The following is a 24,644-nucleotide window of genomic DNA, read 5'->3' as shown; positions in this document are numbered from 1 at the left end:
GCTCCTAAACTAAGCGAGCACCATCTCTCTTAGCAGAACATCTGTTTTAACTATGCCTCCTTTTTGGCCCAATACCAAGCATATGACCGACACCAGACTTAGGCTTAGAAATGGGCATCCTGCCATTGATTGTTTAGTGGATAAATGTCACTTTCCCAAATATTCACAGTATTCATGCAAATGCACTTAACTTTTTGCAGCTTTCTTTGGAAGGTCAATCATGAGGTGCTGATGAGCCATGACTTGACTTCCCATCTCTTTATTTTTTGTTTGAAAAGACTACAGCCAGAGGACCCTCCAAACTGGATCAGGACAGCAGAACAGGGGAATTTCATCCTTTCTCCTTATACTTCTCTATGTAAATTTTCTCTGTGTTGCCTCATTGGAGAAATCTTAGAAACTTCTTCTTTGGTGATCACTCATAGCTGAGTAAGATTGTCTTCCATAAACACGGTTTTAATAATGAGTCTGTAAGTGACTGTGGAGGCCAATTCTGGATCCACACGTCCTTCCACAGTGGGGGACATTGGTTTCCGGGCGGGAGTTGATCACGGTATGGATTTGCCAAGCGTGCCTTCCTCTTAGCACATTTCTTCCTTGTATCCTGAGTTCGAGTGTCTTCAAAGCCCATGACACCTTTGGTAAAGGCTGTTCTCCAACTGGAGCGCTCACAGGCCAGTGTTTCCCAGTTGTCAGTGTTTATACTACTTTTTTTTTTAGATTTGCCTTGAGACAGTACTTAAGGATTCCTGGGCCCTAAGCTGTCTCCAGTCAGTTTTAAATGCAGATGCAATAGTGGTCAGCAATCCAAATAGTTATCAGATCAAACAAAACAAGTTTCTATTTAAATGCCATCTCAAACTGAAAGCTCTTTGTGACTCTAACACTACATTGTCACACTTCTCAGGAAAAGCAAACTGCAAATAAGATAACTCCTGTGATCTTGGAAACTTAAGCTGAAACCATGAGTGCTCAGAATACCTCTTGAGGCTATAAACTCAAAACAGGTACCTGAAAGTGTTCTTTGTTTTGTTTTTCAGCAGTAAAGTGACTATGCTGCAATATGGCAAAAGTCACAGCAAACCATTCCCTTGATTGAAGGCTTGATGTGAACACACAAGAGGATTAACCATATTGCCAAAGATAAAATGGATGGTTTATGGCTAACATTCTTTACCAGAAGGTTATTTTCATTAGTTTATTGTGGAAAAAAATATAGAAACACCAACACTCATAACATTCAATAATGAGGGGATACATTACATTTTAAACTCTTATTACAGACTGGAGAAACCTGTGATAATTACCAATGACAAATATTTGCTCTTATATTATACTTCTGAAACTATGCCATGGCAACAGACCATTTGCCATACAGAAGCAACGGCAGGGATTTATGTCATTAATGGACCTGGTTCTTCTACTACTTCAAAGTATTTTTTTGTATATAAATTTTATTTCCCATCTCTTCCCCCAACACAATGGCTTGGATTCTAAGTTGCTCTTCCATTTGCACAAGGGGTGGTGATTTTTACTGGCTTTCCCTTCCATGTGTAATCCCAAACAGCATATCCCACACCATTTCCAAAGGTTCCACAGGAATGGATTTCCAGTGAACGTGGGGTGCTATAGTGGGAAGTGGGGAGCAGGAAAGCCCTGTTCCATTCATGGAACTGTTCTATTCAAAGAGAGGAAGTGAGGATTCAAGCCAAAGTACATAATCAAGAAGAGAGATCAACAACACCTGAACTTGGAACAAGTGAGTTGTGGATCTCACCTACCATTGGTGTCAAACACTTCTGATGAAGAGCACAAATGACACACAGGCCTGGGTACATGTCTTACTCATAGTATATCAGAATGGGATGAGGAATGTGTGTGTGCGTAAATTGTTGGGCATATATACACTGACAAGCTGCTGCCAACAGCCATTTCCTCACATATGAACAAGCATTACAACCTATATATGGAAATTGCTCTATTTCCTGCACAGATATGATCCTGGTAATTTGGCAATATATGAAGCAGTAATAAGAATCATGAGCTGGTCATAAGCACCAACGCATGTTAGATGACAAACTGTCAATAAGCATCATTGTATCATTGTTCAGCAATACAGTTAGCAAAGACAAGTAGTAATTTGCAAAGTATTAGCCTAGTGAACACTTCATTTTTAAAAACACGGCATTGACAACTGAACAGTAAGGTATTGGAATTGGAAGTTTACATTAACAGTGTGTATGTATTAATATTACTCAGAACTGTCAGAACTTGCTTCTGTTACAAACAAGCATGATAAATTATTACAGCTTTTCCAGGCTTGTTTTGCTTGGCGTCATTTTCAGCAACAGAAAGCTAGCGTTAAGGCAGGATGTTCAAAGAGGTGAGTAAGGGCCCAAAAATATTGCATAACCTTAGTTAATTAGTTTCTCCAAGGTACATTTCTCATTCAAACATTCTCTATTTTAAGTCCCTTGGAATCTGACGTGTTGATTATAATACTTTTTTTTTTCCTCAGCCGTCACTATTCAGGAAGTGAAACTCAAACAGAAATGAGAAAAAAATGTTACAACATTGAGTGTATGCACTATAACCCTTCCCCAATACCTCTCAATTACAAAGGGAGATTGAAGTGGGTCTATAACAATAAAATTTAGACTATAAACAGTGCCATTTGTGAGAATAAATAGCATTACAAAGTAGATTTCGCACTGACCAATGAGTCTAGTGGGCTTGTAAAGTCACTATCTAAGAACATTTTTATATATATACAAATTATTCTGGTTCTTCTATCCCAAAACGTAAGAAATTAAAAAGAAAAAGATACTTCTGATAAACAAATCCAAAGTAACGAAATACTTTCTTACAATTCTACAGTTCCCCTCTCATTTTTTATTTTTTGCCATGAAGTTTCTAAGTAGTTTAGGAAAGCCCATCTTCTTGGTCAATTATTTCAGTTTTGCTGGAGAACACATCAGCTAACATATGTTTTGGTATCTCAGACCCCCTGACTTTTAATGTGTAGCAGGCATTTTCCACTTTGGCCAAACTCTGTTTCAAGGTATAGAGTTTTTTAGAAACTTCATATGGTCCAGTGTTGCCAATATAGGAAAAGCCATCATAGATCTGGCGCAGGAACTGGCTCAGCTCAAATGGGGTATCTATGTCCCCATTGCCAACACTGTTAATGCACATCCGCATCAGCTCTCCAGTCAGATCAGCCACTCCCAGGAGGTAATCTACAGGAGTCACCTTCAGGCTTGAAGTGTTATGTTGCTTGTTGTGACAATCAGAAGATGGCTAGCAACAAAACAGAATACAATGGATAATTTAGAAACCAGTGAAATTGCAACTTGTTAAAGATAATTCAGAGAAACAACTAGTTATATAAAAATAATTCTGGAAAGAACATGGTCTTTCTTTTGAACCAGTCAACACATGGATATGGTTAATGTATGTCTCCCGTTATTTATTTGCAGTTAGGCAGGTATTAATCCCTATGTTGTGCCCAATTATTAACAGCTTAACCATAATGTGGTTCTCTACTATTTTCCCCAACAGGTGTCCTGTGTCTTCAATAATAACATGGCTTCATCTTCAGGCCAGGAAAAGCATCACCTACTAAATTTTTGCCTGTCATGCGGCATTTAAGTTACAGAAGTGCCTCCACTCAACAGCCAGCAACTCTACCTATTCTACATTCAGATACTTGGGTTGTTTGAGTTCTTCTTAAATGATACTATTATCCTTATATCATTCCCTCACATGGAGCTCTCAGTAGTTTCCCATCCAAATTAGATAATCCACTTTCTTTTAATTTTTGTTTGTGGACAACAATGTCTTCATTTGCAGTGCATGCACATCTACTGAGTGTGCATGCAAATGTTTGCTTTAAGGTCTACAATTCCTCTAACCAACAAAAACGTATTTTACAGATTCCCACTCACTACCATGACGAAAACTGAGGCACAAATGGTCCAAGAGGATCAATTTGCTGATTAAAGAGGACGACCAATGTTACTTAGGCAGGTGCAATGCAAATGCCTTGGGTGGTATCCCGCAAAGTTTACTCAGAGTAGACAATTAAAATTAGCAGGCTAACTTAATAGTGTTCATTAATTTCAGTGGGACTAACCTGAGTGAAACTTTGTTGAATACCACACTTCGTCAGTTTCAAGCAAAAAAACACACAAACCCATTCAAGTTCCAGGAATCCTGGCAATTCAAAGGACTGAAAAGATATTTAATAGAACCAACAGTCTCCAGCCTTGACACATAGGATAGAGATATGCCCCTTCTAGTCACAAATCCTACAGCACATAGACAGCTACCAAATGTAGACGGGCCTTCACAAAAAACACCGTGAACATTTAGTGTGGCATTAAACCCCAGAGGTGAAGGGGTTTGTGAAGAAGTGCAAAAAGAAAGTGAGAGAATACTTGGTTTAAGAAAAGAAATGATGGTGCCGCTTCACACACCAGGAAACAGTGCACTGAGGGTTTCCAGTAGCAACAATTTACTGAAGCTTATTTCAAGGCTCATAATTTGGGGTGAGTAACATTGTAACACCAACAGAAATGATGGAATGAGAGCCTGAGCCTGTGTGTGCTCAGCCCAGAAAATACCAAAATTTACTTCTTGCATAAATTGTGCAACTGCATACCTGCATTTATTTGTTTTGCATAATTCATTCTGTTTGTCATAGGGGTAAAAGGGAAAGAGGAAGGCCCTGAAACCTCTAGGGAGTTTACAAGGAAAAAACAAATTTCATGAAGCTAAAGCCATGCTGTTTCAGACTTAAATAATAGGAATTTCCTAATATGCGAGTAAGGGATTGTATCCAAGAGTTATAGCAGGCATCCCCAAATTTGGCCCTCCAGATGTTTTGGGACTACAATTCCCATCATCCCTGACCACTGGTCCTGTTAGCTAGGGATGATGGGAGTTGTAGTCCCAAAACATCTGGAGGGCCGAGTTTAGGGTTGCCTGGTTATATGTAACCCTAGAAAAGCTTCTTTCTAGGGGGACTGTGGGCCTCAAAAATGCTGTGATTGTGGCAACTGCTGAAAATTGGGGGAGGCAGTTTACATGAGTAGAGATCCTACTCTACAAGCTGTTTCTGCCCAATTATCTCTAATTCCTTCCTCCTGCAACCCAGGTCTTAACTGAAGGTCCACTGGCTGCCAGAAAAGGGCTTTTCAGGGGGTTGTAGTAGGCAGGATAGGGTGGGAAAGGCTCACTGCACTGTACAGTAAATTATGGATACAGCCCTATGTGCTTACTATAAATAGCCAATGCTTCATTTCCACTAATCATAATGTTCTAATTTAAACCACAGTTTCTGAATATTCCCTACTATATTTTATTTGGAAGGATGGGTATAATATACGAAAATAATTGGGGTTTCCTGCTATTTTTGTGGTCCTAAAGTAATAAATTATCAACTTTTGTACGTTACTATACTGAGCTGCAAGTATCTGGAGTCTTATTTTTCAGAAGACACCTGGACCTACAAAAAGTAAAACATTTGACTTCTGTCTAAATACTCTCCATGAGTCATCTGTAATAGCAAAACTGGGTACGCCACTTGTTCTTGTAGGAGTCATGTAATTTCCCATGTCAACAGCTCAAACTGTACAAACATTATGATGTATGGTTAGAGTTAAGCATAACCAAGATGTTAAAACATCAGGGTCTGAGATGACTCGGCGTGCTTATCTTTCACCTATGACTCAGTTCCAGCTTTTCAAAGACAGTATACAGCTACTTGCTGCAAACAAGTAAGACATTATGCAGCTACTTGCTCAGGCTGTAAAGCTATATTTTTTAATGCAAGTCCTCATGAATCAAAATCAGTTCTAATTCATGTATCTTAAATGTAGGTATAATATATCGGGGACCTGCAAAATTTATTGTAATTTCCTTTGAAAATGTGTAACTTAAAAGACTATTTCATGGCATTTCCAAAAGATGATAATAAATGAAAGTGCTGGAAAACATTAAGATACCTTCCCTTAAGAACAGCCTTGCTAGAGCAGACCAATGGGCCTTCTAGTTCACCATCCTGCTTCCCTGCAGCAGCCAACTGCTCTGGGGTACCAAATTGCTATTTTTAAAGATGAAAGTTGCAATAATCTGAAGGCTTAACAGCTGCCTAGGCCAACATCCATGTTGTAGGATTGTAGGGACTGAATTGTTCATCAGTAATTTTCCAATAATTTCATTAGCTTGGGGGGGGGGGGGTGGAGAGAGAGGGAGAGAGAGAGAGAGAGAGAGAGAGAGAGAGAGAGGAAAAAAACCTCCAAGATTACATATTAAAATACACTAAATAAGATAGAAATGCCAAGTAATGGACCGTTTCTGTTAAACACAATGGATTTTAGCTCATTAGAAAGCCAACAAGCATTTTACTACCTTTGCTTCTTCCTCTTTATCTTCATCTGAAAATATCAGTTGCCTATTGATCTCCTCTATACTAACTAATGACCGAGTTTTGATAAAATACTGGAATGAGACAGCTTCCACATATTCCTGAAGACCTGGTTAAAGTGGGGGAAAATAAAACAAATGACATTTCACCTATAATTATTATGAAAATTATTTCAGTAATATTCTAAGGGTTCCAACAAAGAGTGTGTCAATTATGCAGCCAAGAACAGAAATGTGGATGAACATTTCATAAATAAAAAAGCACAAAGGGATCCATATCTTACACTGAAATATTATTGTCCCTGTACAGCAAATGGAAGATTCATCATAGCACCATGCATGCTGCAACTCCTATCTGCAATTTACAAGTTGCAGTGGGGAATATTCATGTCACTTGTGCCAGGTTTAAATGTGTAGGATCAGGCCCTAAAATTACTATGATGTGGTTAACTGTGTGCTGGATTGTAGTACAGTCGTACCTTGGTTCTCAAACATAATTCATTCTGGAAGTCCGTTCGACTTCCAAAAACGTTCGAAAACTAAGGTGCAGCTTCCAATTGGCTGCAGGAGCTTCTTGCACTCAATCAGAAGCCGCAGAAGCCGCGTCGGACATTTGGCTTCCAAAAAACGTTCGCAAACTGGAAAACTCATTTCTGAGTTTGTGGCATTCAGGAGCCAAAACATACAAGCACCAAGGCGTTTGAGAACCAAGGTACAACTGTATTTGTCTATAAATAATTATGCTGCTTATAACTGTGGGGATTCATGTTTTTGTTACAACTGCTTGGCACACTTTGACTACGATAAATGTATAAAATATTGTACAACACATCAGTAAGTCTGTTTCTTCCACTAGTTAATCAATTTGATTATTTCATGTTCTCAGACTGAACCTCCACCAGACTGTTTCCTTCTGAATGCTGCTATACACCTCTTCTACTGCAGACTTCTTTGCCATTTTAATGACATTTTCTGTCCTTTGTAACTGTGGCATGGTTTTTCTTAAAATGCTTGAAGACTCAAAGAGAATTTGTTGCTTTCTACTCACAAGGCAAAATGTAGATCATTTTAAAACTTTATTCTCAGTTAATGACATGAATTCCGTGACTAGCCAGGTGTATACCTAGCAAACAACAAAAACTCTATGCTTCATGAAAGTAGAAGAATACACACACCCTTTATATACAGTGGTACCTCTGGTTACATACTTAATTTGTTCCGGAGGTCCGTTCTTAACCTGAAACTGTTCTTAACCTGAAGCACCACTTTAGCTAATGGGACCTCCCGCTGCTGCTGCGCCGCCGGAGCGCGATTTCTGTTCTCATCCTGAAGCAAAGTTCTTAACCCGAGGTACTACTTCTGCGTTAGCGGAGTCTGTAACCTGAAGCGTATGTAACTTGAAGCGTATGTAACCCGAGGTACCACTGTACTGGTGTGTTTGGAAAATGCATTACCACGGCATTTAATAGTGGAGATGACTGAAAAACAGGCTGTAGTAAATCTTTTGAAATGCTTCATCCCTTTTGGACTTAACAGACTATTTTACTTAGAACAGGGCAGAGAAGAAACAACCTCAAGTTCAGGATCTCATGAATAACTGAGGGCAATAAATATTGGGCAGCTACCAGCAGTAAACCTCATCAGTGAATTTCTCTTCAAAGCAATGCCTTGGAAATAGCTACATTTTGGGGCAAGGCACCTGAAAGATGAATGATCCTGTCACTTGCAAACTCCCAGTGTCCCTATACGTCACTCAGTTGCAGATTACATCATTCTCATTGCCCTCTCCTTCTACATTCAGCACCTCTTTACTATTGCCACAGTTGCCACCCTCTTTTCTCACAAACTCTAGTTGACACATTAAACCAAAAAGGCAGTTTGACTGTGGGTCAGGAGCTGTATATGGCTGAGCTAAAGTACTCACTATTTTTAGTGATATCAAAACGGGTTTCGTCTTGACCATTTTTCAGTAGTGGGACCACAACATACACTCACTTTACATACGTGAGTGCAACCTGTGGGAAAAATAAATAAAGGGAGAACCAGGGAAACCCACTGGTGGCCGCTCTCCATTTACTTATTTTTCCCCTACCCATGCACCCAACAGCTTTTCCTTACTTACCGGGTCCTGGGAAGGTCTCGGCAGGGTCCTGGGAAGCTCCCAGAGACCTTGTGCCTCCTTCTGGATAGGTTACAGGAGGGCTCTCGGAGTGGCCAAGGGCCCTTGTGCAACCTTCCCCGAGTCCAATAAGCAGGACCCCCCCTTTCAGAAATGTTTGCCTATTCATCTCACACTCTGAAACAAATGGCCTTGTTTGGATATAACATTACAAGAACAAGCCCCAGTTCCTTGCTGGCATGCCTGCAAGGAGGAGGAGATCAAAAGCTTTTGCTATATAAAGGTACCTTGGTTCTCAAACACCTTGGTTCCCAAATGCCGAAAACCCAGAAGTGTTCCGTTTTTTTATCTTTATCGGAAGCCGAACATCCGATGCGGGTGTCAGCTATTGTTTTCGGGGCACCTGCATCAATCAGAAGCTGCCCCTTGGTTTTTGAACATTTCAGAAGTTAAACAGGCTTCCAGAATGGATTGTTTGGCACTTTTTATTTTGCTATTTTGCATTTTTGTTTTTGAGGCTTTTTTGGTTAATTTGTTTTCGTGACTGTGTGGAACCCATTTCAGCTACTGATTGATTGACTGTGTGACTGTGGAAATGGATAAAAGCCCCCCCCCCATCCAAACAATGGTAAGAAATGCAGGTAAGAAAAAATAATTATTTTTATTTTTATCATCTACAATACTGTCTTATTTATTTATAGTAGAGTACATTGATTACTGCTTTCATTTTATGGATCAATGGCCTCATTAGAGAATAAAATTCATGTTAAATTGCTGTTTTAGGGGTTGCTTTTAAAAGTCTGGAAAGGATTAATCCGTTCTGCGTTACTTTCTATGGGAAAGCATGCCTTGGTTTTGGAACCGACTTCCGGAATGGTTTAAGTTTGAGAACCAAGGTACCACTGTATTTTCAACTAATTGTGGTTTAGCACACAGTCTGAAACAATCCAACTTCCAACTGCCTTATGAAGCTCTGGGCAATCCCCCCACCCAAAAAACTGAACAACTCTGGGGCATCTCCCCCCATTTTCTTAATTTGGAGTCCCCAAAAATAGGAGGAGTTGTATACATGGGGGCGTGTTATACATGGAAAAATACGGTATCTTCATTGAGTCCTTCAAAATAAAGTCAGGATACTAACTAACAGCTGTTCTAGACTTACCCTAATGACTACTGAACTATGTTTTCCTCATTATAATCAAATAAACTAGACATGAAATACGTGCCTTTTAGAAGTCCTCCACAAAAAGCAGCTTGAAAATGACATTTAGAATGACCTAAGACCTTGACGTAAGGTGTTTTTAATAAGCAGGTAAAAGGATGTTTAAATATATTATATTGTAACTTAATGGAAGGACATCCGCTACTTTCAGCAAATAATCCCAACGGTGAAAAAAAATCCATCCCATTTCACTATTCCATCCAACAATACCTTCCTCCTCCTGCTCTCAGTTTTGGGTCGTTTCCAAGAAAAGGATTACTTAAGGATCATGCTGCCAGTAAGAGAATAGTTTATAAGGCTGCCTTTGTGTAGTTTGTTTTCCCTGAGTGAACATTGGGAAGGCCAATTAAAAATCCATGATTGCATCTGCCAGCACTTCCTCAGATATTAAAACAGACTAAAAGAATAGTAAAGAAATGTTGACATTCTGTCTCAAAAGTGAGAACTTTCAAGAGCCATCTGGTCACTGGTTCAAGTAGATGGTACTCCTATAGTCTTCTGTGCCTCTTTTCTGTTCTCTCAAATAGCTTTTTAAATTCTACTCTATATACATATTACAAAAGTGCAGGGTTCTTAATGCTTCCAGCAGCTTATCCATGATAAAGATGACAAGGAGCTACCAGCAAGGACAACTTTTCTTGATTAGGACAGTGTATTTTTTCAAAGACTTCCCTCCAAAATTAATCTGCATTCAGTTTTCTCAATAATGAAATACAGCATTCACATATGATTGAAAATAGACAAATTAAACTTGTCCATTTTGGGAAGAACACTACAACATAGGAAGCTGCTTATGCTAGTCAGACCATTAGTATATTTAGCTCAGTATGTTTACAATGACTTTCAGCAACCCTCCAGGGTTTTAGACCCAAGGAGTTTTCCCCAGCCCTACCTAGAGATGCTGGGAAATCATTCTGCATGGAAAGCAAATGATCTACTACTGAACTATGGCCCTTCCCCAAACAATGAAATAGTTGGAGCAGGAAGTATAGGAAACCCAGTATATATCACATGACTCTGCTAACTTATCTAGGACCTTCACAGGGTGGCAAGAACTTTAGCAGAAATATGTACCAAAAAGGAGGCCTTAAGAGGCCTACAAACAAGTCCCAGAATAAAGATCCAATATTTAAAATCTGGCAAAGTTGTTTCCCCCCGCTTACACTGTACAATTTACTCCCTTGATCTCATTGCAATTACACAGCTTACCTGAACAAATGCCATGTTTCAAAGTAGATTAAAGCTAGTGCTTTAAAGCTGCTAGAAATCCAGTGCAAAAAAGACACTGGTTAGCTCATGCTCCTGAGCAGCATAGGTCTTAACTAAATTGCAAAAGTATGTTTAATTTATTATAGAGATGCTTGCATGTATGCTAGCTTGCTCAATATCTCACTACTTGACCCAAAGAAAATGAAGTAGATCTGATGGCAGTCCATTAAAAGATTATTTAGTACTTTAAAAGCAATGATGTCAGAATGACCACAACCCCAAATAATTTTGAGAGAAGCAAATTGGAATCTACCAAGATAGCCCACCTGTAACATAACAAGGGAAAATGCACAACTATCCCAGAACAAAGCTAACTGATACAGGGGGAAATTACTTTTAAGTAATCTGTGTAGAAGTCCTTAATAATGATGACATTAGTTTCTTCAGTAGTCCAATCAGGAAACTGCATTTCCACATTTGGAATCTTATCTCTGTTGTCAAAAACAGCAAGGAGAAGAGCTTATTTCAATTTTTCGCTACATCCTGTTTCTTTGTTATTCAGCGGTCTTAATTTTACACAGCAATCCAATGGACCTTTTCAAGGAATTCTCCCTCTTCATGAATTTAAGATCTTTTATTCCCCAGTGAGCCTGGGAAATAATTTGTAATTTACATTGTATCACTTATTACATAACTAGTTATTTCTGGGTTACTGCTGCACTGTATGCATACTGCTATGAAAACCTGCATACAATATACAGTCTTGTTTTTGTTGTAGTTACTTTACAGCAGGGGCAATAATTTTTTTCTGTTGAGGGCCACATTCCCTAAGGAATCTGTCAGAGTGGGTGGGGTCATCAATTTCTTTCTCTCTCTATCATGCACCCCCCCTCTTTCTCACATTTCCTCCCCAACCAAAAAAGGAGGCTGCAAGGAGATAGGTAAAGATCTAAGCTGATTACTTGCAGAGGGCTTTTGAAAACACAGGTCACACATGGTCCTAGGACTGAGGGTTGCCCACTCCATGGTATAGCTCCTAGAAATCAGTATAAATTTGAAGTCTAGGAAACAAATAAATATTTGCCTGGTTATTTCAAACATATGTGAAGCTTCAGTCTACCTCACTTCTGCAGCTCTCACACATTCTCTCTCCTAGTTTTGCCTTCTCTTACTCATACCTGATGGCATCTCCTCTTCCCCATGTTCCTTTAGAACTAGGGTGGCAAACTCAAGAGTTTGTTTCAAGTGGCCTGGCAACTCTCCAAAAGTCCTCTTGCTCTAAACTTACATTGCAAAGCTCTCTTCTCTTATAGCACTCAGGAAACAGGAAGAAGAGCCCCTTCCTTCTAGGAGGGAGTTTCTTGTCCTCCTAGCTCAGTTCTAGGACGTGGAAGAAACCACTTTTTCTGCTCTTCTGATAAATCAGAAACCCCTCTGCTCCCATTCCTCAGCTGATCATCAGAAGAGCAAGAGGATTGTCTGAGTGTGTGTTTATATGTGTATTCAAGTGTGTATTGGCAAGTTTAGCCATGCCCTTCACTGGCATGCAACCCTTGGAAGGCTGGGCCAAACCTCAATGCAGCCCTCAAGCCAAAAAAAGTTTGCAATCTCTGTTCTAAAGCATTTCCACTTTCAGACTCATTATTCCTATCCTAGATTTTTTTGCCTACTTTGTCTTAATAATTGTTTAGCTCAATCACTGCAGCCCTGCTGACTGCTTAGCATGTTAGTGACAGGCAGGCAGTTTAACCAGTTAAGTGGCAAGGCCTTCATCACTGGGGTCACCACAACATCCCTTTCTGAACTACGTTATAGATAGGTGCCATTCTCATTGACAGAGTGGGCCAAGGGGAGGAGGTAAATGGAAGTAAATATACCTACAATGGATGAGTCTCGTCTTTGCTCACCAACAATTTCTCAGTTATTAACATAGCCCTAGTCATAGCCATGAGTCTTTTCATGCATTATCTATTCCACTGTGCAGCTTATCATACATTAAGAAAGTTTTGGTTACAACAGATCTAGTTTGAATGCAGGACATTGAATTTAATGTCTTTCTTTATTTTTATTTGTATGCCATCCCGAAACAAAGCTATCTGCGTGTCTTACAATAAGTAAAAGCTATAGAAATGAATAAAAATGTAAAATCATTAACATAAACACAAAATTCACTACACCCCAAAATTAAAAACATATTTTTATAAAAGAGGCCCAGAAGTCACAGTACAATTGGAACAAGGAAGGCATTTATTGCTATTTTACACCTGGAAGCCAGCATCAATTTTCTGCTTTCCTAACACTTCTTTAATACATATTACTCATTCTGTCAAAAAGGGATGCTTCGAATATGCTATAAACTAGGAGACAGGGATTCTATAGTACAAGTGCTTTGACTTCAAAAGTTATCACAAAAGAACACTATTCCTAACCATATGCATGAGTAGCTCTCTATTGTTGTTGTTTTAAACTAGTTATTTCAGTATCTCTCTGTTTGCTTGTATAGTCATCCCTTGGGACAATCTGTACTGTTAAGAAACGTGTAGAAAACAGGCATCCTTTTTGTTATTGTTCAATTATTAGTACTACACTCAGCGTTTGAGCTCATACAAGTATCCTTTGGGGAAATGCTCTGCGTGCCATTAGCACTATTCTTAATGAGGGAAAGCAGAAAACTTCTTTTAGTGCTCTGCCAGAATTGTTTTATCTTTAAGTCAAAAGAACAACGGCTTGGAGTAACCCCAAAAAAAGCATTTCATAACTACAAATGGCAAACAATACTCCCAAGGATCATATGTCTATTTATAGATTTACAATTATTACACCAAATACATGCACATCCCCCAGCAGGTTTGTTTGTTTAAATGGAGCCGCTACTGTAACTCAATAAAATAAAAATTAATTTAAACATTTTCCACAGGAAGGCTGATTGGGCCCCCTGGAACTATTTTAAAGAGATGTATAAGGGAAGAAAAAGAATAGGATATTTAATGTCTGGTTTTAGGCCGATGGATAACATTTGTAGGAAGTCAAATGTTAATTGTACAGACTGGGTTTTTTAGATATAAATATTGGGTTTCTTTTTTACTTAGTAGAACACTAATGCCTGCTTGACAATATACTCAAATTTATTTTTTGCATACGGATTTTTGAACTGAGTAAGGCAGGGATAGGCAAACTCAGCCCTCCAGATGTTTTGGGACTACAATTCCCATCATCCATGATAACTGGTCGTGTTAGCTAGGGATGATGAGAGCTGTAGTCCCAAAACATCTGGAGGGCCAAGTTTGCCTATGCCTGGAGTAAGGAATAGAATGCAGTACTAAAATGACGGAGAGAAAACATTTTGCTATTATGAAAAGTGAATGTTTACATTCCGATACTGTAATTATCTTATTGTATTTATATCTCACATAACAATAATGACAGAACTCTGCCACTGATTTTATCTCCAAAGCATATATAAATCCTTAGGATATCATTAATTTCTCAGAAGGAGAACCTGGGATGAGATTGGCATTATTTATCTATAGCTTCTTAATGTTCTCTGGCAGATCCTTCCTTGATTTAGTTCCAAGTCTTTGAATGAGAAGGGGAAACAGCTGTTGCATACAGAAAGCAAATGCAGCCTATTTGGTAATTATACTTTGGTAAGAGTAGCAGCAAAATATTTCTCCTCAGCTAGGTATCCAGGCAATAAGCATAAATTTCTGCCATTCACTTCTTCATGATCAAATGTCTTCACAAACTTAGTCCTTGGTATTGCTCCATCCTCTTTCTTTTTGCTCTTAACTTACTAATACAGTGGTACCTCAGGTTAAGAACTTAATTCGTTCTGGAGGTCCGTTCTTAACCTGAAACTGTTCTTAACCTGAGACACCACTTAAGCTAATGGGGCCTCCCGCTGCCACCACAGCACAATTTCTGTTCTCATCCTGAAACAAAGTTCTTAACCCGAAGTACTATTTCTGGGTTAGCGGAGTCTGTAACCTGAAGCGTCTGTAACCCGAGGTAACATTGTATTATGTTAAGGCTAAGCCACATTTTCAGGTGCTATTTCTCAGCTTCTTTCATTTTACCTTGCTGCTTCGTATGCTTGGGGCAATCTTTCACTATTGAGCCAACTGGTTTCTTTTAATATTTAAGAAGATACTGAAAACCCATCTATTTATTCATGCTTCTCATTCATGGTCCCTTCTTATACCTATTGACAATTGGCACAAAAACTCTCTTTCATCTGAATTCACTTTCTCTCATATCTTAATTTATTAGACTATAAGTCTTCAAGTGCGCTTGGACTACTGCAATGCGCTCTACGTGGGGCTACCTTTGAAGGTGACCCGGAAACTGCAATTAATCCAGAATGCGGCAGCTAGACTGGTGACTGGGAGTGGCCGCCGGGACCACATAACACCGGTTCTGAGAGATCTGCATTGGCTCCCAGTACGTTTCCGAGCACGATTCAAAGTGTTGGTGCTGACCTTTAAAGCCCTAAACGGCCTCGGTCCTGTATACCTGAAGGAGCGTCTCCACCCCCATTGTTCAGCCCGGACACTGAGATCCAGCGCCGAGGGCCTTCTGGCGGTTCCCTCATTGCGAGAAGTGAGGCTACAGGGAACCAGACAGAAGGCCTTCTCGGTAGTGGCGCCCGCCCTGTGGAACGCCCTCCCATCAGATGTCAAAGAGATAAATAATTACCTGACATTCAGAAGACATCTTAAGGCAGCCCTGTTCAGGGAAGTTTTTAATATGTAACGCTGTACTGTTTTTAACACTGATTAGGAGCCGCCCAGAGTGGCTGGGGAAACTCAGCCAGATGGGCGGGGTATAAATAATAAATTATTATTATTATTATTATATCTCTTAATTTTTGAATGGTGCTGTTGTATGCTGGTAAGTAAAATTATGACACAATAATTCACCTAAAGTTGGTCTGAGTGTGTTGAATGGATTACTCTGTCCCCAGTTTTTCTATTTTGAGATTTACCCATTACCCACCTGGACCAAGTTGTGATAAAACTTTACAGCTATTTTACATTCAAACTGACTTGAAAGCCAGAGTCCAAGATGGAGGTCTTGTCGCATTTGCTTGGATAACCTTCTCAGTTTCTTAGATGTGGCATGTTGTTTTAAAATATGTGTATAATCATATGATTTATTAATTCTTGCATATCCTGGCTGATAAGAAGAAAGAGAAATTGATGGGTATTACAGAAGCTTCCAAAGGGAACAGAAAAATGCCAATGCTTAAGGAGGGACCATTAATTGGAAGCACGAATAAATAGATGGGTTTTCAGTATCTTCTTAAATATTAAAATTAACCAGTTGGATCAATAGTGAAAGATTGCCCTAAGCATATGAAGCAGCAAGGTAAAACTAATCCTCAGCATTGGTGTTTTTGAGAACTAACACTTTCTTGTCCCCTAACATCTATTTCTTGAGGAAGGCAATTAAACATGTTGTTGCTCTGCTACTCTAGGACTCTATGTACAATGCAAACTTCCATATGTTCCTGGTTCCTGGGGTGGATGATCTTCATCTGGAGCTTGACAAGGAAGTGTTTTCTATTTGACCTCTCAGTAGGTTCCAATATAGAAAAATAACCAACTTCTATAGGATCACTTAAATATCCTTGTGAAGATTCCAGGTATTGTATTACAATGGTTATAATCTTCTTTATCTGAACATTCACAGAGAGTAATAGTGGGAAATGACTCTTCTCCTTCTGAAGAGGATCCTGAGGGATGCCTTAGATTTCCATTACAGTGGTACCTCGGGTTAAATACTTAATTCGTTCCGGAGGTCCATTCTTAACCTGAAACTGTTCTTAACCTGAAGCACCACTTTAGCTAATGGGGCCTCCCGCTGCCGCCGCACTGCCAGAGCACGATTTCTGTTCTCATCCTGAAGCAAAGTTCTTAACCCGAGGTACTATTTCTGGGTTAGCGGAGTCTTTAATCTGAAGCGTATGTAACCTGAAGCATATGTAACCCGAGGTACCACTGTATTTCTATTTAGTATTTAACATCTTCCTAAAGCCAGTGGAAGAAATTGTGTGAAGGTTTACAGTTAAATGTCATCAATATACACATGGCAGCCAACTACACCTTCATTCACCAATCAAGCAACAACAATATTGGTACTTTACTGATGCTTAGGTGACCAACTGTGTTAGTATTGGGTGAACACCTATAAATCGAGAGTCTACAAAAATAAAAATACAAAACTAATCTTGAATACACAAGATGTGTGCATGCTCAGGTTTTTTTTATTCATTTGCACTTCAGACATCCCTCCCACTAGCACCCCCAAGCATGTTCACATAAAACTCTGATACACATGCAAGTTCCTCTTCCGAATCAGCCAATGTTCCCACAAAAAGAAAGCATTATTGATCCAACTGAACTTGTTACAAATTACACAGAAAAAGTTCCACTTGAATTCTGCGCATCTTTCCTTAGTCTCGCAATGAACTTATAAATCCAAATATTCCAATACAGGGGTGGGGTGTGTGCCCCTGTGGAAAACCTTCTAGCAGCCACATGCCAGAGATGGTCGTGGCCTGAGAGAAAAGTGGCCAGAGCAACAAATGTGAATCTTAGCTTTGTACAGTAGACTACATTCCAGCCATGCAAAGGTCAAGGTTTCCATGCACACACGCCTCCCTCCATGCAGGCAAGCAAGAGACATCATCATAGTTCAAGAACACATTCCAGTCAAGCAAAAGTACTAGAGGCAGGCACAAAGCAGGGCCAGTGAGAGGGGCAGCCTGGTGAGAAGGGGCACAGCCTAGGAAGGGGTGTGGTCCAGAGAGACTTCCGAAGGCCAGTTATAGAGGCCTGAAGTTCCACATCTGATCCTTGGGCCTGAGGTCTCCCACTCCTCTTCTAACATAAGCCATTCCCGACAAAATCAGACCAATGTTCACATGTCAGGTGATGAAATAAAAACAGACCCAACTAAATCAGTGCCTTATTTCTTATACATACCTGGAGAGATGGCTCTGTGAAACTGATACATATCTTCTCCCATCAATTCTTGCGCTACTTGTTTTATCTTCTGTCTCACGAGATCTAATTTGGTCTCAGATTCCATTAATATTTCCTCCCCATTAGGAGCACTGTCAACACAAAATGAATTATTATGTGGTAATACTGTATCTGCAGCAAAGAGGCAAAGGGTATAATGTGCTCAGTTAAGCTTAATCCTCTGCCATCAGAAAAAAAACTGAATGAATCCATCCAGTATCAGAAATACAATAACAATAGATGTCACAAAATTCCTTCTATTCCTGAAGTTCAGCAGCAGATGACATCCCTTATGAAGCAGAAACAGCAATATCCATACACAAGAGGAAAGGAACCTCAGGGTACCCCAAGGTTTGCAGAAGTACAAAAGAAAGGGGGAAAAGAAAAAACCATATAGGGGAGGGAATAAGCCATTGCAGACTATTCATGCCCAGTGGCCACAAAGACTAACTAACTGGCACAAAACACAGGGTGGGGAGGCTACTGGGGAGGACAGCATGGCTGGCCGACTGCAGCAGTAAACAGAAGTACATGTTTCCTAGCTCTCAATTCTAACATAAATAATTGTAACAAATTACAAATTCTTTGTATATTGCAGCATAATTTTTGTGGACTGGAACCAGCTGACATTTCAGCAAACTCAGCTGACGGATGTGGAGTTTTGTTTTTTTTAAGGAATAGAAGATCTGTTATTACAACTCAGTGAGAAACATCAACCAATATGGTGAAGTATCAGATATTCACACAAGCTCTTATTCATCTACACTTCTCAACACTATCATCCATGCTGCTGCATCAGCTGTGATTACTAGTACAGCAATGTGGCCAAATAACTGATGCTCACTTCCACTATAATCAACTCATTGTCTAACAATGCTAAGCTAGTCCAGGCAGTGCTGTTAAAGCTGTCAACAACTACTGTTATTCATAAAAGCACTGCCACAAGACAGACTAGGATGGTAGAAAAATAAAAAGCTTTATCAAGGCCAGATGTGGAGAACCTGAGGCCCTCCAGATGTTGCTGGACTACAACTTCCACCACTCCTGGTCACTTGCTAGCCTTGCAGGGACTGTTGGGAACTGAAACTTGGAGGCTTCTCACTCCTGATCTAGGCAAAGCCTTCTGTAACATGTAATCAGATAACCTCTTTATGTAACAGATTCTCATAAACCATTTTCTACCATGCTTACTCTTTGATATGTTTACTTGAAGGATCACAAATGGCCCTAAGGAGGCACAGTAGAGAAGAAAAATATTTTGCAGTCCACTGAATGTCCTCAGGGATGGGACCAGCATAATCCCCTTAGGGAGAGAATTCTGTAATTGGGGCACTGCCACAGAAAAGGCCCTACTCCAGGCTCCCAACAGCCAAACCTCTTTTGGTGGTGGGACCTTAAAAGGATTACCAAACAGTGTTGCACAAATGCAGCTAGATAAAACATATGCCTCTGCAGCACTGACAGTCAGCACAATGGGAATCTGCCTTTAGCTTTTCTTTAAAGATATACCGGGAAAATGCAGGCCCTAGGCTCTCTCTTTTTCATTTGATTTGATTGTCCCCGGACTTGCAGTACAAATTAGTTTCCCACTTGGTTTTGTTACAATGAGCTAGCAAAATAAAGCAAGTTTGTGGAAAGTTACAGTGCACGTTTAAACAGAGCAATGATATTAGATGTTCAACACTGCAAGACAGTAGGCACTAGAAAATAGACTCCTGAATTTTTAACAGTGGCATATTTAATGGGTCCCACTTTCCATACTCCTGGACAAAAAGGCACACATGTCCCAACTCCAACTTTTACACAGATGTTAAAGAAACAAAACCCTTTACTCATTTGTATCTAGTTATCCTACAGAGCAAGCATCAAGAGCATTAAAAAGCTACATTAATTACTCACCTGGTAATCCTATGCAGTAAGAATATGACCCTTTTACTTTCAATAGTTATATCACGACTAAGTTTCACAAGCCTCTCATATTTATCATGTTTTGTATCAAGTTCCACCTGGAACGCTAAAGAGAACAAAAGGCAGAGAAGCACGTCAGTCAAGCATATGTTGAAAATATCACAAAGGAGCATCCACCAGCAAGCCAGAAAAAGTAGCAACATTTCTAATAGGTAAATATTTAGGTGTGAGCTAGTTACACAGAATAGCATCCACATCAGTATTCAAACTAAGCTTGGAAATCTTCTGTGTAACCAATAATAACTAAGAGCTTAACTCTTGTCGTTGACAGAGCAAACTATTTTACCAATATTGATTTCATTGGACTCGTATCAATTCTGACACACATATTTTTTTAAAAAAAAAATCACAGATGCAAATCAGCTGCTTCTTTTCTCAGTGCAGTTTCTCAAGTGTGTGGAAGTGAGCGTTCAGCATGAATCTGACAATACACAGGAAGCGTTTGAAGCCATATCTACAATCACAATAAAAAATTTTACAGCTACCAACTGTGAAAATATATTCAGACTGTTTCCATTAGAGCCCTTAGACCTCAATACTGTACATAAGAGGAAATGCAGTAAGGCAGCCAGTTTGTATGTGCAAACCAGTACACAGGCCTTTAAGCAATGGCTTACCTTTGAAGGACATAGTCATAGCTGAAGGAGGATTAATGCTGTCTTTTTCTTCTCTTCGATGACCATGAGGGAAATTGTCATGCTTTCTTTTTCGGAACTCACCTGTTCCTAGGAATATGAAAGAAAAGAAATGAGAGATAAACATCATCAAATTGTAATCTCAAGAAACAAAGGTTCACAAATGTTGGCTTGTCAAAATTATGCTCGCCATCAACCTTGCCCTGAAGTGTTGATCACAAGAGCTAGCTTCTGGGGCAGAGTAACGTCAAAGCCTAATAGAACTCTAGATGCAACCTTCTTCCCAGCTCTAGGTAGACAGTTTGAGAGCTCATTCTTGTACTTAAAAAAAACAAAAAATTGTTATGTGTACTGCCAATGCTAAACTTTGCACTTCAGTTCATTAGTTTGCATACAATGTTAAATTCAGGCTACTGGCCTGAAAAAGGTGGGTCTCATGGTATTTTTTTAGATGTGAACATAATCAAGAATTACTGAGTGCCTCAAACAAGCCAATGGTTCTTAAAAATACAAGGTTTTGTTTTGATTATCAATATAGCAGCAAATAGGTGCCTAGTACTTTTTAGTGAAATATTGATTTTCTGATCTCTTACTTCAATAATATATCCTACACATATCTCTCAGCGATTAAATCTCACTAAAGTCAATGGGATTTATTTCCCAATATCGGGCCTAGGACTGAACTGCAGCCAGTAGTTTTCAAAACCACACCAGTGCAAGTAGATAAATAGGTACCGCTGTGGTGGGAAGGTAAACTGTTTCTGTGCGTTCTGGCTTCCGTCAGTGTTCTCTTGTGCCAGAAGTGGTTCAGTCATGCTGGCCACATGACCCAGAAAGCTGTCTGTGGACAAACGCCAGCTTCCTCGGCCTGAAGCGAGATGAGCGCCGCAACCCCATTGTCGCCTTTGACTGGACTTAACCATCCAGGGGACGTTTACCTTTACCATAACTCCTTAAGTCCCAGGCCAGTGCCTGTAGCACAATTTCCTTTCCTTTTCCTACAGAAAAACAGAGCTGGACCCTGGCTTTGGCAACAGCTGCACTGCTGTTATCATTTTCAACACACCACCAGTTTGACATGTAGTCTACCACTAGCTTAGCAAAATATAATGAATGAGCAACTAGCAAGTCTGCACTTTTTAGAAGTGCTATATGTGTGTGTGTGTATATATATATATATATATATATATATATATATATAGGCATTCCTATATATATATATATATAGGCATTCCTATATATATTCCTAAAGTAGAGAACACTCCAAAGGTAATGGGTAATGCTCATCCAACTAGCATATGATTGGATAACGTAGGCATAACCTCAAGTAACCTGGAGGGTTGCACAGGGTCACAAAAGAACATTCAAGTGTGAACTTGTACTGTCACAAAACAGCACGGGCAACTATGCTGCTTGACGCAGTGAAGCGGCCACCTTTTCTTGCAGGATTCTTAGACCATACTTGTAACCGCTACTCGTTACTTGGTTTTTTGCTTCTCCCTCACCACCTTTTCTGCGCTGGGTCTTGCATTTCTGCCTCTCAACCAGCTGTCACAGGTGCAAGAGCCTTTCCAAAAGGGGCGATGCTGGAAGACGGGGAGGGGGGAGAGGAAGAGAGAGGGAGACTATCCGAACACAACAAGGTCCTGCCTCCACAAGCGGTTAAGAGCGTCGGCCTGTTACTGGGGGCCGCGGGCGCTCCAAGCCCCCACTTGGCCATAAAGCTCAACGGGCGCCGGGCGACCACCGCCTCGCAGCCAAGCTCCTCGGGGGAAAGGCGGGATAGGAATGGAATAATACACTGGCATTTGGGGGCTAAATGGGCGAAGGGAAGAGGAAGAAGGAAAACGGGAGCGAAAGGTCAAAATAAGCTGACTGGGGCGCGGGGCAGGCGCGGGTCGAGGGCCGCCTGAGCCTCTCTCGACGAGGGAGGCCCGTCCCTGTTTCCCCCTCAGCCCGCCGCTGCCGGCACCTTCTCTGCTGCTCATGTTGCCCGCGCTCGCGCCCCGGGAGGCCTCCGCTCCGCCCCTTTCGAACTCTGAGGGCGCCACGCGCAGCAACCGCAACGGACGCCGCAGCTCCCACTTGAGGGCGGGTCGCTCGGCCGCCGCTCCGTTTCCTCAGTTTGCCAAGACCTTCCCGCTCTCTTCTCACCGCCCTCCTCTTCCTCCCCCCCCCACCGCCGCCTTCTTTCGGCGTCCTTCTCAAATTCCTGACAGCAGAGTTTAATTTCATGGAGCGCCGAGCCCGCCGCGTCTTCGGCATCGTCTGCCACCGCCTCAGAGCAGAGGGTGGGAGCCGGCCTAGACGCCGCTATATCTTTAACTATTTTTCCGGATAAGGGAAAAGACTTTCCGAAGCAGGCATTCGATGAGGAGCCACATCCCGCGCGCTCTGCAGCCGCTTCAAGCCCTCTGGCCGAGCAAGGCATTGTGGGGAATGTAGTTTTCGTGATAAAGGTGGCGAAGGGACCTCTCTGAGCCATAGAGGTAAGAAAACTTAAAGGCGGAAAGCGCGAGTTCCTCCTAGCCCCTCTTCGTAAAAACTGCAGAGGCTTGTGGCAGCCTTGAAGACCAACAAATCTGTTGATTTCATGATTACGACGTCAGATGTACGGAGCCAATCCCGCTTTATATAGCTCCGCCAAACGAGGCCAAGCTTTTCCCATGAAAACATCATTTGCATCTTAGAATGTCCCGGGATGTGCAGGAATTCCGCATCAGGGGTTCCTGTATAGACAAATCAGCACGGGAAGCGTTCCTTGAAGTCTGAAGGAACAACTGGGAACGCAGTTACACCAACGCATTGCATCCTAGACACTGCTGCTTAGAATCCCATACAAGCCATCACAGGGCTCACCCACACCAAAGCATCACAGATACCCTTGTGGGGCTTTGGGGAGGCAGATGAGGTACAGTGGTACCTCAGGTTACATACACTTCAGGTTACATATGCTTCAGGTTACAGACTCCGCTAACCCAGAAATAGTACCTCGGGTTAAGAACTTTGCTTCAGAATGAGAACAGAAATCGTGCTCCAGCGGCGCAGTGGCAGCGGGAGGCCCCATTAGCTAAAGTGGTGCTTCAGGTTAAGAACAGTTTCAGGTTAAGTACGGACCTCCGGAACGAATTAAGTACTTAACCTGAGGTACCACTGTAGTTGACTAGTGCCTGCTGCTGCACCATTACTGAGGGAGCACTGACTGACGGCATGCTCAAGTCGAGCAATTCTTTGTTTAATTCCTATGAATGTTATTAAAGTTGGTAAATGTTCTAATCATAACGGCTATAAAAATTCATAGGCACACTTACTTCAAACAAAACATAAGTAGAATTCGGTTGCAATAGTTGACAATTAGCCAGCAATTTTTAAAAGTGTGTCTGGCTGTTAACCAGAAGGTTGGTGGCTCAAGCTCACCCAGGGATGGCTGTGGGAAGGATTTCTGTGTTGGATTAGATGACCCATGAAGTTGCTTCCAACTCTATGATTCTATGACTTTTATGACATGCTGTCTAAGAAAATACCTGAATAACCCTAGGCTATGTTTCACCTAGCATTGCTGCCAGACTTCAGGCAGACATACTTTCTGGCCCTCCTCCTTGAAATCTTTTAAGGGAGTTGAGTGACTTTCCTACCAGAACCCCCCTCCCTGGCATTGTGTTTCTATTATTGTGACTAGAGTTAGGGGAGAAATTAGATTCAGTTCACATTTCAAAAGGCAAACCTACCTAATTCACACTTTCCAAAATAATACACGGACCAATACACAGTCATCCTTCAAAATTTGCACTTAACTTAATTTTACAGTGTAGTTCTCCAACCAGTAATGTGTACATAAATGCATGTACTAATGTGCACATATAAATATGTCATATTTGGGAACATTAAGGTAATTGCTTTATATTAGGCAAAATTAAATACAATGTTGTGTATATCAGGAGAAATTCATACTAAAATGCTGATGAATTGTCATGAAAAAAATCACAAACTGATGTGGAAATGTGGAGAACTTAAAATAGGAAAAATGAGAAATGAAG

General features: G+C 40.7%; 1 protein-coding gene across 3 annotated transcripts; it reads right to left on the bottom strand.

The window, feature by feature from the left end:
• Positions 1 to 1,184: 1,184 nt before the first annotated feature.
• TSNAX (translin associated factor X) lies at positions 1,185 to 22,776 on the bottom strand. 3 transcript variants are annotated; one of them, XM_053382517.1, is made up of 6 exons: positions 22,580 to 22,776; positions 20,590 to 20,691; positions 19,904 to 20,018; positions 17,966 to 18,096; positions 6,415 to 6,539; positions 1,185 to 3,300 (listed from the first exon to the last, which is right to left on the bottom strand). In XM_053382517.1, exons 1-6 carry the CDS (start codon positions 22,593 to 22,595, stop codon positions 2,923 to 2,925), a joined length of 867 nt encoding a protein of 288 aa, XP_053238492.1. In that variant the 5' UTR covers positions 22,596 to 22,776; the 3' UTR covers positions 1,185 to 2,922. The 3 variants fall into 3 exon arrangements, with proteins under 3 accessions (XP_053238492.1, XP_053238491.1, XP_053238493.1); XM_053382516.1 differs by having other exon boundaries at positions 20,590 to 20,697; positions 22,580 to 22,775; XM_053382518.1 differs by lacking the exon at positions 22,580 to 22,776 and adding an exon at positions 22,042 to 22,119 and having other exon boundaries at positions 20,590 to 20,697.
• Positions 22,777 to 24,644: the final 1,868 nt, after the last annotated feature.

The sequence above is a fragment of the Podarcis raffonei genome, chromosome 3 (genome assembly GCF_027172205.1).
Source record: "Podarcis raffonei isolate rPodRaf1 chromosome 3, rPodRaf1.pri, whole genome shotgun sequence".
In the NCBI taxonomy this organism is placed as follows: Eukaryota; Metazoa; Chordata; class Lepidosauria; order Squamata; family Lacertidae; genus Podarcis; species Podarcis raffonei.
Note: the sequence above shows the minus strand (reverse complement) of the source record. Positions and strands in the feature narration are given on the sequence as shown.

Bases quoted from the DNA above. Each gene is read 5' to 3' on its own strand.
- TSNAX (XM_053382516.1), bottom strand. The intron at 20,019-20,589 runs GTAAGCCATTGC...TGTTCTCTTTAG, and splicing joins TATGACTATGTCCTTCAAAG to CGTTCCAGGTGGAACTTGAT. The intron at 6,540-17,965 runs GTATGTATAAGA...CACTTTAACCAG, and splicing joins TCACAGAGCCATCTCTCCAG to GTCTTCAGGAATATGTGGAA.